Source organism: Terrapene carolina, unplaced genomic scaffold (genome assembly GCF_002925995.2).
Source record: "Terrapene carolina triunguis isolate 2854851 unplaced genomic scaffold, T_m_triunguis-2.0 Scaffold18, whole genome shotgun sequence".
Classification (NCBI taxonomy): Eukaryota; Metazoa; Chordata; order Testudines; family Emydidae; genus Terrapene; species Terrapene triunguis.
This window is the reverse complement of record NW_020664369.1, coordinates 4,619,832-4,639,119: the sequence shown is the minus strand read 5'-3', so window position 1 is coordinate 4,639,119 and position 19,288 is coordinate 4,619,832. Positions and strand designations below refer to the sequence as shown.

The window sequence follows — 19,288 nt, the reverse complement described above, 5'->3', positions numbered from 1 at the left end:
TTAACTGCATCAAAGCAAGTCAAATGTCTTTTTGTTTGCTTGCAGAAGGACAAATAGAAAATACAAAGCGGCCAGGAATCAAATCACTTCTGTAATGCAGTGCTGAGCACTGTTAAGCCTCCGTCCTGATCTAAACTAGTCTCAGTGCACTGATTAACTTGTTACTGAATTAAATTCAAAGCATCTTGCATCTGTGTCACCTGTGACAATCCAGAGTAATGAGCAGCTATGTCGCCCTTGCCCTGCAGGCTCCGATGCCTCTCAATGCCTTGCTGAAGGAGCTCTTCTCCCCCCCTCCGCCTCCGCTGCTCACAGACAGCCTTCCAGCATGCAAGCCACATGCTGAGTGTGTGCAAGTGCAGCCTGTCAGCCACATGTTACATATTTATTTAGTACATATTTTCTTGATTACATGCTGGCTCCCACCAGCTTTTGTTATACTGCAGGGTGATTCCAGCATACCCGCAGTCTTCGATTTCCCCCCCCCCCAGAAATGTATGTGCTGTACTGCCCAGCCCTCTCCTGGACAATACAAGCTGTGGCCTTGATCACCTTGATCGATCAGCCCTCATATAGATGGCGCCTATCACAACACATCTTCTATTCTTCTCACATCCTGGCCTTCCTTCTCCATGTGTGGCCATGTCTTTATACAATAAAATCTTCCCATCTCTTTGGAGGTCAGCCCTATGGAACTGTCTTGATGATGATGGTTATCAGTCGTAGTATGCCATTTTCTGCCACGCGCCCTGTTGGCTCATCGCACGTTAGCAGAGTCTTCCCTGAGCAGCAGATCGTGCAATAGGCCTGAAGGCTAACTGCCAAGCGCTCAGTATTTGCTGCCAAGCACCCAGAAAATGCCGAGGGCTATTAGTCATGCTGCACCGTCGTCTTAAGATGTAAAAAATAGATTTGTTCTGTATTCATTTCCTTCCCCCCTCCCTCCATCAAATCAATGGCCTGCTAAACCCAGGCTTTTGAGTTAAATCTCTGGGGCGGGTCCATTCTGTGTGACAGTTGTTTGTGTTTCTCCCTGATGCAAAGCCACCTTTCTTGAATTTAATTCCCTGTACGCCATGTCGTCACTCGCCCCTCCCTCCCTTCCTCCTTCCCCTGGTCTGTCAGATACTAGTTTCGCGCCTTTTTTCAGACCAGTCGCCATAGCTAGCACTGGGATCATGGAGCCCGCTCAGATCACCGCGGCAATTATGAGCACTATGAACACCACGCGCATTGTCCTGGAGTATATGCAGAGCCAGGACTTGCCAAAGCAAAACCAGGACCAGCCGAGGAGGAGGCGATTGCAGCGCGGCGACGAGAGTGGTGAGGAAATGGACATGGACCTAGACCTCTCACAAGGCACAGGCCCCAGCAATGTGGAAATCATGGTGTTCCTGGGGCAGGTTGATGCCGTGGAATGCTGATTCTGGGCCCGGGAAACAAGCACAGACTGGTGGGACCGCATCGTGTTGCAGGTCTGGGACGATGCCCAGTGGCTGCGAAACTTTCGCATGCGTAAGGGCACTTTCATGGAACTTTGTGACTTGCTTTCCCCTGCCCTGAAGCGCCAGAATACCAGGATGAGAGCAGCCCTCACAGTTGAGAAGCGAGTGGCGATAGCCCTGTGGAAGCTTGCAACGCCAGACAGCTACCGGTCAGTCGGGAATCAATTTGGAGTGGGCAAATCTACTGTGGGGGCTGCTGTGATCCAAGTTGCCAGGGCTATGAGAGACCTGGTGATATCAAGGGTAGTGACTCTGGGAAACGTGCAGGCCATAGTGGATGGCTTTGCTGCAATGGGATTCCCAAACTGTGGTGGGGCGATAGACGGAACCCATATCCCTATCTTGTCACCGGAGCACCAAGCCACCGAGTACATAAACCGCAAGGGGTACTTTTCAATGCTGCTGCAAGCCCTGGTGGATCACAAGGGACGTTTCACCGACATCAACGTGGGCTGGCCGGGAAGGGTACATGATGCTCGCGTCTTCAGGCATTCTGTTCTGTTTCGAAAGCTGGAGGAAGGGACTTTCTTCCCGGACCAGAAAATAACCGTTGGGGATGTTGAAATGCCTATCGTGATCCTTGGGGACCCAGCCTACCCCTTAATGCCATGTCTCATGAAGCCGTACACAGGCAGCCTGGACAGGAGTCAGGACCTGTTCAACTACAGGCTGAGCAAGTGCCGAATGGTGGTGGAATGTGAATTTGGGCGTTTAAAAGTGCGCTGGCGCAGCGTACTGACTCGCTCAGACCTTAGCGAAAAGAATATCCCCATTGTTATTGCTGCTTGCTGTGCGCTCCACAATCTCTGTGAGAGTAAGGGGGAGACATTTATGGCTGGGTGGGAGGTAGAGGCAAATCGCCTGGCCACTGATTACGCGCAGCCAGACACCAGGGCGGTTAGAGGAGCACAGCATGGTGCGGTGCGCATCAGAGAAGCTTTGAAAACGAGTTTTGTGACTGGCCAGGCTACGGTGTGAAACTTCTGTTTGTTTCTCCTTGATGAAATCTCCGCCCCCCCACCCACCCGGTTAACTCTACTTCCCTGTAAACCAACCACCCCACCCTCCCCTACCCTCCCCCCTTCAAGCACCACTTGGAGAGGCAATAAAGTCATTGTTACTTCACATTCATGCATTCTTTATTAATTTATCACACAACTAGGGGGATAATTGCAAAGGTAGCCTGGGATGGGTGGGGGAGGAGGGAAGGAAAAGGACACACTGCAGTTTAAAACTTTAGCACTTATTGCTCGGGAAATCATCTAGGGTGGAGTGACTGGGTGGCCGGAGGCCCCCCCACCGTGTTCTTGGGCGTCTGGGTGAGGAGGCAATGGGACTTGAGGAGGAGGGCTGTTGGTTACACAGGGGCTGTAGCGGCGGTCTGTGCTCCTGCTGCCTTTCCTGCAGCTCAACCATACGCTGGAGCATATCAGTTTGATGCTCCAGCAGCCGGAGCATCGACTCTTGCCTTCTGTGTGCAAGCTGACTCCACCTCTCATCTTCAGCCCGCGATTCAGCACGCCACCTCTCCTCTCGCTCATATTGGGCTTTTCTATAATCAGTCATTGACTGCCTCCACTCATTCTGCTGTGCTCTGTCAGCGTGGGAGGCAGTCTGTAGTTCTGTAAACATTTCATCACGCGTCCTTCGCTTTCGGTTTTGAATCTTCACTAGCCTCTGTGACGGAGAAAGATTTGCAGCTGGTGGAGGAGAAGGGAGAGGTGGTTAAAAAAGACACATTTTAGAGAACAATGGGTACACTCTTTCACGTTAAATTTTGCTGTTCACATTACACAGCACATGTGCTTTCGTTACAAGGTCGCATTTTTCCTCTTATATTGAGGGCCTGCCGGTTTGGTGTGAGAGATCACTCACGCAGTGCCAGGCCACAGATTTCAGCTTTCAGGCAGCCATGGTAAGACACAGTCTTTTGGCTTTTTTAACCTTCTTAACATGTGGGGATGGTTTCAAACAGTACTGCTCTCATTAACCATACCAAGCACCCGTTGGGTTGGCCATTTAAAATGGGTTTGCAATGTAAAAGGAGGGGCTGCGGTTTCAGGGTTAACATGCAGCACAAACCCAACTAATTCCCCTCCCCCACACACCCAATTCTCTGGGATGATCACTTCACCCCTCCCCCCCACCGCGTGGCTAACAGCGGGGAATATTTCTGTTCAGCAGAGCAGGAAGGGGCACCTCTGAATGTCCCCTTAATAAAATTGCCCCATTTCAACCAGGTGACCGTGAATGTTATCACTCTCCTGAGGATAACAAAGAGCGATAAGGAATGGATGTTGTCTGCATGCCAGCAAACACCGGGACCATACACTGCCATGCTTTGTTATGCAATGATTCCAGACTACGTGCTACTGGCCTGGCGTGGTAAAGTGTCCTACCATGGCGGATGGGATAAGGCAGCCCTCCTCAGAAACCTTTTGCAAAGGCTTTGGGAGTACATGAAGGAGAGCTTTCTGGAGATGTCCCTGGAGGATTTCCGCTCCATCCCCATACACGTTAACAGATTTTTCCAGTAGCTGTACTGGCCGCGATTGCCAGGGCAAATTAATCATTAATCATTAAACACGCTTGCATTTAAACCATGTGTAATATTTACAAAGGTACACTCACCAGAGGTCCCCTGTGTGCCCCCAGGGTCTTGGGTGAGTTCGGGGGTTACTGGTTCCAGGTCCAGGGTGATAAACATATCCTGGCTGTTGGGGAAACCGGTTTCTCCGCTTCCTTGCTGCTGTGAGCTATTTACATTATCTTCATCCTCCTCTTCCTCGTACCCCGAACCCGCTTCCCTGTGTGTTTCTCCAGTGAGGGACTCATAGCACACGGTTGGGGTAGTGGTGGCTGCACCCCCTAGAATGGCATGCAGCTCCGCGTAGAAGCGGCATGTTTGCGGCTCAGCCCCGGACCTTCCGTTTGCTTCTCTAGCTTTGTGGTAGGTTTGCCTTAGCTCCTTAATTTTAACGCGGCACTGCTGTGCGTCCCTGTTATGGCCTCTGTCCTTCATGGCCTTGGAGACCTTTTCTAATATTTTGCCATTTCGTTTACTGCTTCGGAGTTCGGCCAGCACTGATTCATCTCCCCATATGGCGAGCAGATCCCGTACCTCCCGTTCTGTCCATGCTGGAGCTCTTTTGCGATCCTGGGACTCCATCAGGGTTACCTGTGGTGATGAGCTCTGCGTGGTCACCTGTGCTCTCCATGCTCAGCAAACAGGAAATGAAATTCAAACATTCGCGGGGCTTTTCCTGTCTACCTGGCCAGTGCATCTGAGTTGAGAGTGCTGTCCAGAGCGGTCACAGTGAAGCACTGTGGGATAGCTCCCGGAGGCCAATAACGTCGAATTCCGTCCACACTAACCCAATTCCGACCCCCTAAGGCCGATTTTATCGCTAATCCCCTCGTCGGAGGTGGAGTAAAGAAACCGGTTTAAAGGGCCCTTTAAGTCGAAAGAAAGGGGTTTGTCGTGTGAACGTGTCCAGACTTAATTCGATTTAACGCGGCTAAAGTCGACCTAAACTCGTAGTGTAGACCAGGCCTCAGATGCCCAACTCCCAATGGGGTCCAAACCCCAAATAAATCCGTTTTACCCTGTATAAGGCTTATACAGGGTAAACTCATAAATTGTTTGCCCTCTATAGAGAGAGATTCACAGCTGTTTGGTCCGTCCCCCCCCAAACTCCCCCAGGTATTAATACATACTCTGGGTTAATTAATAAGTAAAAAGTGATTTTATTAGATACAGAAATAGGATTTAAGTGGTTCCAAGTAGTAACAGACAGAACAAAGTGAATTACCAAGCAAAATAAAATAAAACACACAAGTCTAAGCCTAGTACAGTAATAAAACGGAATACAGATAAAATATCACCCTCAGAGATGTTTCAATAAGTTTCTTTCACAGACTGGACACCTTCCTAGTCTCGGCACAATCCTTTCCCCTGGTGCAGCCCTTGTTCCAGCTCAGGTGGTTGCTAGGGCATTTCTCATGATGGCCGCCCCCTTTGTTCTGTTCCACCCTCTTATATATCTTTTGCATAAGGCGGGAATCCTTTGTCCGTCTCTGGGTTCCCACCCCTCCTCCTAAATGGAAAAACACCAGGTTAAAGATGGATTCCAGTTCAGATGACATGATCACATGTCACTGTAAGACTTCATTACCCACTTGCCAGCACAGACGTATACAGGAAGACTTACAAGTAAAACAGAGCCATCTACAGTCAATTGTCCTGGTTAATGGGAGCCATCAAGATTCCAAACCACCATTAATGGCCCAGACTGCATAATTACAATAGGCCCTTAGTTATTTCATAATTCTAGTTTCAGGTACAAGAATGATACATTCATGCAAACAGAATGAACACATTCAGTAGATTATCAGCTTTGTAATGATACCTTACAAGAGACCTTTTGCATGAAGCATATTCCAGTTACATTATATTTACACTCATTAGCATATTTTTCTAAAATCCTATAGAGTGCAACGTCACAGTATCTTCTGCATTTTCTAGTAACGGCTAAACCTCTGAGCAAGGGTTTCCCAGAGATCTTGGCCTCCAGCTCTTATTTCGATTCAGTCCATCTGTGGCTTTTTCTTCCTTCATTTGGTGAACTGAATGTCTAACTTCGCTGACAAGGACTGGGAGTGCATGCTCGTTGTCTGAACTGTTCATACTGGGACATTTATCTGAGATGCAAACAGTTCGGTGTAGAAATCTTTGCACACCGCTTCCATCTCTGTTATGTCAATTACCGGTTTTTCCGTCCCTGTTCTTCAGCGCCATTATTGTTGATCTGTACAGTGTCAATTCCCTTTTGCATATTTTGAGGCTTCTGCGATCTTCAGCCGTCTTTAAGAGCCTTTCATTTTGGTACTTCTCAAAGTCCTCCTTTAGTTGTCATCTTATCAACTTGCAGAGGAGGGGAGTACTCAAGTTTGTCACCATCATTTCGCTTCCTATTCCTCCGCTTCTCTAGCAAGTTCTGCGTTTCCTCCGAGATTCTTCCCTTCCTTCTTTTCGGCCTTTCTTTCTCAGCTAATTTCACACATTGCCTCAACTTATCAGTCAAGTTTTTATAATCTTCATCGCAGTTATCTATAAGACTCCAGTCTTCCTTGAAAATGTTCACTTTCAAGATTGCCTCGTCAAATATTTTTGGCTGCTGTCTCTGATTCGCCATCTGTAGCGCTTTCTTCTCCACCCTTTCGTTGAAGTTGAGACATGCTCTGAGCAAGCAACTACCGGAGTGATGTGATGGTACTACTAAGATGTCGTGTACAATGCGCCACTTATTGATCAGAATGTAGTCAATCGCCTTCTTCTTTGCATTGGGCGCAATTCATGTCCACCTCCTCTTGGCTGCCTTCTTAAATCAGGTGTTACCAATTAACATTTCTTTCATCTCCGCCAGAGTTGCCAGTTGCTCTCCTCATGGCTTTTGTTCGCCAGTGCCATACCTTCCAATGAACTTTTCACCTTCTTTCCCTCTTGGTGTTGAAATCTCCCATCACGATTGTATATGTGGATTTTTGAGCAAGGGTTTCCTCAAGCTCTTGATAGAATTCTTCCACATCATCTTTGCTTGTGCTTGTGAGAACATGATCTGAATAATCTTGAGGGTGCTGTTCTTGTTCAGTTGGAGGTGTAGCGCACTGATGTGCTATGACTTGAATTTGCAGGAGATGATTTTTTGAACACCATTCCTTATTGATGATGAAGCAGATTCCTCCAATGGTTCTCGCGCCTTTTCCTTTTCCCAACACTTTTGTCTCTCCACTTCACTTCCATCTCCTTTCTTCGTCATATTTCGCAGAGACCAAGGATGTCGCAGGCTGTCCTTGCCTTCTCCTTCATCAGGTGGTTGATTGAATCGTCTCTCGTCAGTGTCCTGCAGTTATAGGTGCACACTGAGAGGGCAGTCCTTTTTTCTGGCCTCTGAGATTAACAGCCTCTCGTCAACTGAACTCCCCACCACTTTCATAGAACGGATCGAGGAGTACACAAGGAGTTGGGTCCCGTTTATTCGTGTTGTTTTTGCCATTTCTTCATCCACCCGCTGGCTATGCAGTCAGTGGTGCATTTACATCCTCAGCTTAGCTAGCACCCAATCTCAAGAAGGAGGACAGCTGTCCTCTCCCTGGGTTGGTAGTCTGACGCCTTAATAGCATGTTTGAACCTACTGAAGAATACACTCTGCTGTCCTCGCTGTCAGACAAGCCAGGGTCACTGCTGCGCCACTTTGAGGCATTGAAGTAGGATTTTGCAGCAGTATACAAGATATATATATGGTCTGTTTATTTCTGTAATAGAAATAATATACACACAACTTGCCTCCCCAATGGAATTTCCCAGACACTTCAGTTTAAACACACTGGATTAAATAAAACAATAGAACAGCAACCCCCAAAAATAGTGCTCCACAGCAAAGAGACAAACAGGAGAACTTCAAAGGGTAAAAAAACCCAACAGCAAGCACTGGCAGAAGGAGCCTGAAATCAGGTTGATTACTTCCACTGCACTTAAAATGCTCTCTTTAGAGATTTTAAGTGAGTATAAGTAATGGTTACAAGATAAAATGCTACTGATGCCTAACTTAACAAATTATGTTAAATTCAAAGCAAAGTTCTTACCACGTTTCCAGCAATCTTACTGACCGAACTCTTTAGGTCAGGGCCTCTTCTCCAGTCCAACGGTTGCTTCCTTTATTCCTTCAGATGCAGTGAATTGATGGCCAGAGAGAGAGGATGAGGCCTGGGGGTGTTTGTTCCTCCTTTTTATGGTTTCTGTGCCACACCTCCTTTGAAAAACATTTCCAGCTAGGTACCAGGAGACACACAATATTTGGCGATAGGTGTTCCCTGCTGCATTCTTCTCAACAGTTTGAGCTTCCTTTGTTTTCCCTTCTAGCTTAATGACTCTGTTTACTGTTTAAATGCAAATTAAGCAGAATGCACATTCCTTTGTTTAGGACAGACTTGTTTGGCATATGTTAATACAATAGATCCTCAGGGTTACTAACACCAGAGTGATGAACTGACCAGTCAACCACACACCTCATTTGGAACTGGAAGAACGCTTTTTGAAAGAACAATCATAACATTTTGTTCAGAGTTACGAACATTTCAGAGCTATGAACCATCTCCATTCCTGCAGTGTTCATAACTGAGGCTCTACTGTAACACCATACACTGGAATCTTATAACTTCACATACAGTGTTGCCACATATATTTTATCAGGACAGTATTGACCAGCAAATTATGAGTTTTTTCAAATGATGCCTTAGAAGGCATACTTTTTATAAAGATGATTACAGTAGTGTGTAGAGTGTGAATACAGAGTATATTCTGTCACAGTCACCATAAATGGTAGGTGTACATTTTGATTTCTCATGTTCACAAGTACAAAATCTTTTCTACAGAGACCTTGGCTATGAAAGGACTGACCTTGAATTGTTTAGGGAAGAAAGAAGAAGCATACGAATTTGTTCGTAAAGGACTTCGTAATGACGTAAAGAGTCATGTCTGTATCCTTTCTAATGGTATAACTTGACCTTTTTTATACTGGTTGTCTTTATTTTGCACAAATAGTTCTTATGTTGGGTATCAGAGGTCCAGTGTGTGGTTGGTTTGGTTGGTGGGTGGGTGGGTTTCCATAAAGTGGTCTTTTGGTACATATCTTCTTGATTTCTTTAAAACAGACCTTATTTTATATTGTGAAAGAAAAGTAGTAAGAAATGTTTCCCCTGTAAAAATTGCAAGGTAACTGCATTATGAAAAGGGAGAGAACTTGATGGCAAAAATTCTGTTTCAGGTAGATGCAGGACACTGCAAAGCCGTCCTACTCTTTGTTTAAAAACAAATAAAAATATCCTTTGCTGAATAAAATAAAAATGAGGGTTTTTTAAAATGTTCCCCCCCCCATTTGGATGCCTTCTCCCACTTTATTGTGGGCATTTCATTGTTAAATGTTTGCTGCAAATTGGAAGTTGTGCATATAAAATCATCAGTGCATTCTTTTAAAGGGTCATTTGCTTGTATGGGACAAGAAATCAGGATTTGGTCAATTTTTCAATGCTACAGCAAAAGTAGACCGTACTATAAAGTAGTGGTGGTTAGAATTTGACTGGATGGATGCATGTAACAATGAAACCTTGGGAGACAACGTTCTTCATGGTGAGCAAAATCTTTTTAACTGCCATAGAGTTTTAAGAATACCAGCTATCTTCTGTTTTAGAGCTTGTCCACACAGACGTAATGTATGGTAAGCTGGGATGTGACTGTACGGCGCACTAGCGTGATGTGCAGTGAAAGTTCTGTAGTGCGCTTTCGTGTACAGTGTAGAACTTTTAGGGCCTTGCAGGTTACTTTTTAGTGAGCTGTACGTTCACACTCTGGCTTGACATACACAAAGTCTCTGTGTGGACAAGCTCTACCTTGTTACAGCTTCTGCATTTATTTAGATCTGTTCAGTGCTCTATCTCGGGCTTTGATATAAACAAAAGTTGATAACACAACAAGCCTAACCAAGCTTTTGTCCAAAGATCATAAATAAAAACCAGAAAACTGTCTACCCAAACCAATTTTCCCCCTTCCCTATCCTAAGGGAAATCCATTTTTCACTGAAATAGGGAAATGTTATCCATAGTCACCCTCAGTTGCACTGAATTTCTTCAGGCAATCTCATTATTTTTATAAACAAAACTAAGACATGAGTCTTTTTTCTTGTTTGGCTGGCATTGTATGCTACCCTTTTTTACCTATCCCTGTACTTTTCAACCCTCAAAGAATAAATAACTAATACACCTCTACCCCGATATAACACGACCCGATATAACACGAATTCGGATATAATGCGGTAAAACAGTGCTCCGGGGGGGGCAGGGCTGCGCACTCCGGTGGATCAAAGCAAGTTCGATATAACGCGTTTTCACCTATAACGCGGTAAGATTTTTGGCTCCTGAGGACAGCGTTATATCGAGGTAGAGGTGTAGATTTGTCCTTTTATTCCACTAATCATTTGTTGTAGCATGAAATAAAAATATGTAATTAAAAAACTTTAAAGTTGTATTTCTTTCAATGTATATGTGCCATCCTGGAAATGAAATTGAGATACATATACTCTCTCTCTCTCTCTCTCTCTCTCTCTCTTTCTCTATATATATATATATTTTTTTTTTAAGAGTTGAAAAATTCTAACGGCGCTTTAGTGTAAGTTTTCCCTCTCCCCACAACTCTCACTTGGTTCAGAATTTTCATTCCTTGATCTTGCATTCCCAAGTCTAAAGAGTTTTTGGTTCCTAAACACAGTGAGATTAAATTGGGGTGAGAGCAGTAACAACCACATATACTGTTGGTTACTTGCCGTCTTGCCTAACCACCACTGTTAATTTGAACTGACAGAAGTTTTGATTACAGGCAGAGTTGCCCATAAGTTACTGTACTTCTCTAGCATTTTTGCTCTTCAACCTACTCTATAAAAATCTTGCTTTTGGTATCAATTTCAATGAATTCCTCTCCTTGACTTTCAGTCAAGTCTTTCATTTGTGTATTTCATGGACTTTGCTGCCTCAGTTTCCATTGCCTCAGATGTGGCAGTAGGGCTTTGGTTCCTAAAAACTCCGGTTTCATTGCCTGTTAGGCATCAATGTTAGTTTTTTGCCTCTACCTCTTTATTCAGAACTTCAGAGGTCACCCACTGCTTCAGCCCCTCAGAAGGAAGAAAGCAGCTCTGTTCAGCAGAGTTGCTTAATTCCGGCTGCTGGGGAGTCAAGGGAGCAGGGTAATGGCTATTACTTGAGCACGTGAGAGCTCTGTAGTTCTTCTGTTGCAAATACATTGCTACTGCAGTAACTCTGTGGCAGGATCTAACTCTTTCCTGGGTTTCTAGAAACTTAAATTGACACCAATCCAAGAATCTAAGGGTAGGTCCACACTACCCGCCCAATTCGGCGGGTAGAGATCGATCTTCTGGGATCGATTTATCGCGTCTCATCTGGACGCGATAGATCGATTCCAGAAGCGCCCCCCCATCGACTGCGGAACTCCTGCTCGCCGAGAGGAGGAAGCGCTGTCGACGGGGGAGCTTGCCTGCGCCGCGTGGACCCTCAGTAAGTAAATTTAGTTCGATCTAGGAAACGTCGACTTCAGCTACGCTATTCTCGTAGCTGAAGTTGCGTTTCCTAGATCGATCCCCCGCCCCAGTGTGGACCTGCCCTAAGAGCCAGATCTGAGCACTGCCTCAGCCATTGAACCCCAGACAGAGTAGGATTGTCACGTGCTTGAACCCTATCTTGGAGTAGCTTACTGAGAGCATGGCAGATGCCCCATATTGTTACTACAGTCTTAAGGCAGTTGAATGGATTCTCCCCGAAGTCATCACTCGTAGAGTTCCCAATATCTCTCCCTACTGTACAAAAAGACCAATGGTCATGACCAGTGATGAGCTGCCAAAATCTTAACCGATTCCCTATAAAAAGTTCTGATTTAAGGGATGTGCCACAGTATGTATTTTTTGGTACCTTTCTCCATCAGAAGTGGCAATGCATTGAGTCATTGGGAGTCATACTTAACCATAAAAAATACCTCTGTATTTTCCCTGGAGGAATTTTAAAAATTCCTCCCGGACGGCGATTTAAGAACCAAAAAGCCTGACATGTCCGGGAAAATACAGATGGTAACCCTACCTAAAGTTCTTTTTTTAAAAAGATGGGCCTGAACTAGAAATGAGCTCTGTTTCACATGTGTGGGTCCCCGCCACTCCCTGGGTGTGCTAGGGTGACCAGATGTCCTGATTTTATAGGGATAGTCCTGATTTCTGGGTCTTTTTCTTATATAGGCTCCTATTACCCCCCACCCCGTTCCGATTTTTCACACTTGCTGTCTGGTCACCCTAGGGTGTGCACATGTGTGGGTCCCGGCTGCTCTCTGCCCCCCTCATTGAAGCAGGTGTGCAGGGTTACTGCCCTGGGAACTGCAGGGCACCAGTGGACATGGGGCCGGCTGGAGACAGGTGTGTGAGGCTGGCTGGCTTCGAGCAGGAGTTGGCTGCGGTCAGGGGGTGCGGGGCTGGTGCAGGCAGGGCAGGGGGTGCAGCAGGGGCTGGCTGCAGGCAGGGTGGCAGGTACTCACAGGGAGAGCAGCAGGATGCAGCCCAGGCCCAGCAGAGCAGCCAGGGACCCACCAGGCAGCAGCAGGAGCCCCAGGGCCAGGGGTTGGGGGAGCAGCAGCAGCAACATGGCTCCCGCAGCGCCCCCGATGGCCGGAGGAGGAATTACATCACTTCCTGGCCGCAGCCCATCAAAGCCGCAGCCCATCAAAGCCGCAGCACCCCCTCGGAGGGAAGCGGGTTAACAACCGGTTCTAAAACTGCTCCAAAATTTAACAACTGGTTCGCGTGAACTGACTCCAGCTCACCACTGGTCATGACTAGGGTGAAGACTAGAATTATGAAAGTTATTGTGCACAGAACCCTAAGATCTCGTGTTGGACTTGATTTAACAAAGAATTTACTAATCCATGTCTGAGTCCTTCGTTCGTTTGTTTGTTTGTTTCATGGCCAAGGAGCAGGGTAAGCACAATCAGATGCCCTTTTAGATAGGAGGTGCAAGAAAGGGAACAGGCTGGCTCAGGAGGTGAAGGTTGCCTGGAGGTCTGCTTTCCTTGTGTTTTCCCAGGACCATTGAAAGCTTGAGGGAGGACCCATCCTTCATCAGAGAAATTCCTTGGGGAGTAGGGAAGCCCTTTCTGTGTAAGGCAAAAGGGATATTAAAGGTATCTTGCATTCATGTGAGCCCACATCCTGGCTCTTGGGCTTATCTAGGGAGTGAAGGGAAAGGGTCTACTTAAAAATCTGGTTTGTGTGTCAGTAGCTGGTTTCAAGGAGATGCTATATACTGCCCCTCCCCCACCTGCACTGGTTAAGGTTCCCTTGCCCATAGCAGCTGCCGAAAGGTCTCAAGCCCCCTTTCAGCAAAGGTGTGTTTTGTTTTGTTTCCTTTGTTTTAAAGGGCAGTTTTGAAGGGTTATGGAATGTGTAGCTAGTTACATTAGTCTTCTGTGACTTCATTGCCTGAGGAAGAGTAGGGAGATCCTTACCCCAGTTGCCCCATCACTTTGAGCATATGGGTCCCCCTGAACGTTGTTCAGTCAGATTACAAAATACACTTTGTGGGCAAAAAAGGGAAGGGATCCAGAAAGTTCCGGATCAGAAAAACATGAGCGCTCTTACCCGTTCTGAATCTTGCATCTAAATCAATATCTAGGCAAAAAAGTTAAAGATTTTCAGTCTGAGAACAAACATCTCTTATAGAGAAGGTGACACATTATGTTGAAACCACAGTGGTTCATGATAAACTGCTCAAAGCCCCATCTTGTTGCTAGCACACCATTGGAGTACATTGAGCTGAATTGTGTCTAAAAGGGCTCTAATCTTCCCACTGTTGCATACAAACCAAGACATCACCAGTCTGGCAGGTAGGATATTCTGTGATTGTCTGGTGACAGCTTGTACTGTTATAAATCCTGGGTCTTATAGTACCTGTGGCATATCTATACAGTTTTGTCTGAGTCAGCTTGAGTGAATTTTGAGGTACCAATAGAAGAAAGCGCAGTATAGGGGATTTCTGTCTCTGAACTGCTGCCAGGCCACAGAAGCCAGGAGGTCCTGTCAACCATTGCCAATTGGACTTTAATATGCCACCACTCAAACTGTAGTTAGTATTAGGGTGACCAGACGTCCCGATACCGAGCAGTTCCTCCCGCGTCCTGACCGAAGTACGGTCAGGACGCCATTTGTCCCGATATTTTGTTTTGGGCGTTTTTCCCCCCCCCCTTGTTGCTTAGGCGGGGGAGCGCCTTTTCCATTGTTACATTCACCCGGCACGTCCGGGTCTCGGCGGCACTTCGGCGGTGGGTCCTTCAGTCGCCGACGGTCTTCGGCGGCATTTCGGCGGCAGGTACTTTCTTCTTTGGCAGCAAGGTTTATTACCCACTGCCGGAATGCTGCCGAAGACCGTCAGCGACTGAAGGACCCTCCACCGAAGTGCCGCTGAAGACTCGGACGGGTGAGTGTAACAATTGAAAAGGCGCTCCCCCTGCGGCGGTCCCGATATTCTGGAATTCTCATCTGGTCACCCTAGTTAGTATGCAGGCATCTAAATTTGGATGGGGAGCCTGCGTTCAGGGATTCCATACCCAGAACTCTTGGCCTCCCCAAGAGTAGCAGCTGCATCATCAATGGTTGTAGAGGTGAACGGTAGTCCTGTGTGCACTAAGGACTTTCAGAGACCTGGTATCCCAAAGGATTGTCCGTTTGAATCAGAATCATTTGGTTGTATCCTTCATAAATAGGAGGTATTAGGTTGTGCTTCCTGTGTCAGGAAGGGTGGGAGTGGACTTTTTCCTATGTGATATGATGTTCCTGGTGGTTATGTACTTGGCAGAACACCACAATCGCAGATTACATTGATCTGTGATAGATCCTCACAAGTGGTCTCTGAATTAAGGACTTATCTGGTGGAGAACATCAAAGGTGAATATATTCCCCACTTACATCATGGTAGTGACTTTTCATTGTAGAATGAGTGAGCTTCCGGTCTAGTGTCTGACCTACTTCATGCCAAGTTAGCCAAGATTTGTCTCTCTGATTTGTGATAGAGTTCCACTTCTAAGAGCCTGTTCTGCCAACAGTCTTCCAACACTTGTGTACTCATTTCAATGAGGCTGTTCTTAATGTACTTTATCTTAATACACCTGTACCCCGATATAACGCGACCCGATATAACACTAATTCGGATATAACGCGGTAAAGCAGCGCTCCGGCAGATCAAAGCAAGTTCGATATACCGCGGTTTCACCTATAACGCGGTAAGATTTTTTGCTCCCGAGGACAGCGTTATATCGGGGTAGAGGTGTAGTTCTCTTAAGGTTCTGCTTGGAGCAGATTGCTTAGATCAATGTGATTATACTAAGAGGACCATGTTGTGTATTTTGCCTGATTGTGTATTTTGCATTGTTATGATCTGACTGGCCTAAAATTAGGCCATGTAGTGCTCATTCAATCTGAGGCAGGGTGGCTCAACTCTGGGGTTTCCATTTTACTCAAAGCAGCCAGGTGATCCTTGCTCAATACATTTTACAAAGCGCTGTGTTGCTTGGATTCTTCTTTCGTGCAAGAATCCAACTTTGGGTTCTTAGTTCTGCAGAACCTGTTTCTGAAGTACAGGGGAGTCCTCTGCTCTGCCTCTCCAGCCCCCACCTTCTGGTTTTGCCTCTTACTTCTGTTAGAGAAATTTAAGTTTTTCTGTTTTGGACTCTTTCTGCAGGCTTTTATTACACTGTTAACCTCCTTACTCTTTTTACTTGCTGGGGTTATGTTTGTACTTTGTCCTGGGACATCACAGGAACTTCTTTCTTTGGGAGTTGATTCCCAGAGAATGTGAAATTACTTACCTTGTAATTCTGTTTCTCTGAATATATTCTGGCAAGATTCTTGTTTACCCTCCCTCTTCAGCATCAGAGTTTGTACAGGGTATTTATTTTTTACACTTAGTTGTATTCTACCATTTTAAGGCATTTTTCAATCTTTCTGTTTTGTGTGATGAGCTAACTTTTTTTGGGGGGGAGCAGTTGCTTCCCACTCAAAGAAAATTAGCCAGAATTCAGAGAACTCCCACCCCTTCACAAGCAGTAGTCTGTCCTCCTCCACAAGCCATTTGTGACACCATTTGCAATCAACAAAATGGTTAAATAAAGGTACTGCTACCTCAATCCCACAATACTTTGAACCCACAAAGGATTGTGGTATATGGTGTTCATGAGTTGTAGACCAAAATAGTTGAGAACTACTAATCTAGAGGATGCTATATCAATGAGCAGTGTCAACTTGAGAGTTCTCAAGAATTAAAACAGTTTGACAAGGTTTGTTCCTTTATTTGCTAGGATTCTGAAGTTAATGACTGAAGTGATCATACCAGGTTATGTAATTGGATTTTTTTTAGATTATTTCATAGTTTCATGCCTTGAGTTCAAAGATTTTCACAGGGTAAAAGAGGAAGGGGCACTTAAGGGAGAAAAATGCAAATCCTCACTCAAGATCACTGATGTCTCAAAGCTAGAAGAAACCTGAGGTATTATAGTGCTGACAGTCAGACTTGGTCAGTTGGAGATGCACACATATTGAAAGATTTCTTCGTTGAATAAACTATACCTCTCCCTTATTTAACACAGCGGTTACCAGACTAGTTAGATGATACTTTATATTAAGTTTTGATTTGATATGATTATCTCTTATTTTTAGTAAAACTGTTAACTTTAGGTCAGGGGTTCTCAAACTGGGGGTCTCAAGGCGTCGCAAGGTTATTAGATGGGGGGGGGGGTCATGAGCTGTCAGCTTCCACCCCAACCTCTGCTTTGCCTCCAGCATTTATAATGGTGTTAAATATATTTTAAAAAGTGTTTTTAATTTATAAGGGGGGGTCCCACATAGAGGCTTGCTATGTGAAAGGGGTCACCAGTACAAAAGTTTGAGAACCACTGCTTTAGGTTATTTGGCTCTTAGACGGTTACAGTGTAATTTACTGCAGTTTTCTTGGAAAAAATCTCCTGACCTGTAGCCTTCCTTCAGAAGTACAAGACAGTGGCTTGCCCATCCTCAGCATTCTAATTAAGGTTGTAAATACACACTAAACCCTGCTGGCAATAAAGGAGGACAAGAAAATGTATAGCATAAAGATTGAGAAGAGTAACCAAACCTAAATAGCATGGAAGATTCTCAGAGAGAGAGAGAAATCTAGTTTCTTGGTCAGTATAATACATAGACAATGTAATTACCTTCAGAAAAATGTGAATGCCTGTCACTTTCCTTAACCTGTATTAGGTTGGCATGTGTACGGACTCTTGCAGCGTTCTGATAAGAAATATGATGAAGCTATTAAATGTTATCGAAATGCTCTCAAATTAGATAAAGACAATCTACAGATCCTAAGAGATCTTTCATTGTTGCAGATCCAAATGAGAGATCTAGAAGGATACAGAGTAAGTATTTTATTTACATTTGTATGTTTTAAAACTACTAATTTTTAGTTTTTGTTTCTGGTAAGCTTAACTCAAAAGTAGCAAGTAATTTGAGCTGCTGTCTGGAAAGACTGAGAACAGTGAACTACTGCAGTGGTGCATTTGATGTATTGAGTTCATATGGAGGATGCCAGCCATGCTACTGTTACTCCATATTAGCTGATCTACAGAGCCATCTGTGCTTCTCAATTGCCAGACATATTCTAATCTAATGTTCACCAATTCACTCATGTGTATATTAGTTTTTTCTTAATACTGTGCACCCATTTCACACCTTACATTTTCAAAGCCTTATAAGAACAGGAACTGCTTACCTCAACTTGTGGATGATGCCTACCTTCTCACCCTCCACATTACACCTGTTTTTAATGTATTTGAGGATTATTGGGAACTTTTTTAAGATGGCCGGTAGCCACTCATCCTTTGAATCCATCCTGGGCAGAGGAAGGATTTAGGGCTGTTTGCGTCTGTGTTCAGAAGAGCCAATTTTCACATAAGTACTAATGCTGTCCTTGACTTCCCATGTGCTGATCCCAGGTCTTCTGAAACCTTCATTCATCACTAGCTATGGCTGCAAGATCTATTAGGAAGCACTGTATATTAAAGGCAGATGCTGCTGTGTTTTCTCCTCACCTGCATAGAGCATAGAAGAGACTAGTCAATATTGATCTTTAATACCAAGACCTCAGTTCATCTCATTATAAAAATTGCCAGAGGAAAGAGTGGAACTAGGTGCTGAAAAGGCCCAAGGAAGAAATGGGGAGATATGAAAATGAAAACACTGTAATTTTATTTCAGAAAAATTGACAGGTCTTCTTTGAGTGATGTCCCTATGGGTGCTCCACTGTCATGCCACAGCGCCCTCTGCGCCTCGGATTGGAGATCTTAATCAGCAATGCCCACCGTACCGAACGTGCGCTCTTCCCCCCTCTCGCACTGTGAGCGTGACGTATATGTAGCGCTGTGCGGTACGACTGCCCCCCAGTTCCTTCTCTACTGCCTTTGATCTGGGACAGAATCCGCAGCAGAGCCACCACAGTGTATTCACTATCTGGGAGAGGGACATGTTCCACAAAAGTGTTTTCACTGCCATGGCTTGACTGCTAGGGCCAGAAAAGACCAGGATGTTTGGTTGTGACTTCTCCTCATGGAGAAATCACTGCATACAGCATCAGACCCAGGCTTGGACTCTCCCCCTGGGCAGCTTTCATCCTCAGCCAGGTCATCTGCCGATCACTGCAGTCCCATAAGAGAAAGTTGTCCCTCTCTCACTCTGATGAGAAGAAACGGGCTCTCTCCTCATATTCTGAGGCACAGCTTTCCCCCCCCAGAACACCATCCCCTGTGAGGTCAGTTGCCTCAACATCCTCTGACGGGGACATAGCTCCGGGGCCCATCCAAGTACCTCTGGTACTGGCATGAAACATCTGTCTAAGGACCTTAACTGAGCAGACCTACAGCCCTCTGCACAGTCTCTTGGTTCTGGACACCGAGACAGACTGCCTTCGGGAGCTATGGCACCGACATGACCATCGGCACCCATCAAGTTTTCAGCTCCACTTGCTGATTACTCCTGCATGTCTCCTTCGGCACCGAGTCATGCTCCAGTACTGATGATGCTCCTTTCTCCACCACAGGAATCCAGACATCCTAAAGACCTGCTGGTATATGACATTCCTGTGTCACTCTGCTCAGA

General features: G+C 45.5%; 1 protein-coding gene across 4 annotated transcripts in view; it reads left to right on the top strand.

Moving 5' to 3' along the window:
* The window catches only part of LOC112103181 (N-alpha-acetyltransferase 16, NatA auxiliary subunit), an 88,383-nt gene that overhangs the window by 21,593 nt on the left and 47,502 nt on the right, over positions 1–19,288 (top strand). For all 4 annotated transcript variants that reach the window (XM_026654754.2, XM_026654777.2, XM_026654823.2 and 1 more), the window contains exons 3-4: positions 8,940–9,044; positions 17,396–17,553. In XM_026654754.2, the coding sequence (XP_026510539.1) occupies positions 8,940–9,044; positions 17,396–17,553 (263 nt within the window). The remainder of the gene's footprint in view (positions 1–8,939; positions 9,045–17,395; positions 17,554–19,288) is intronic.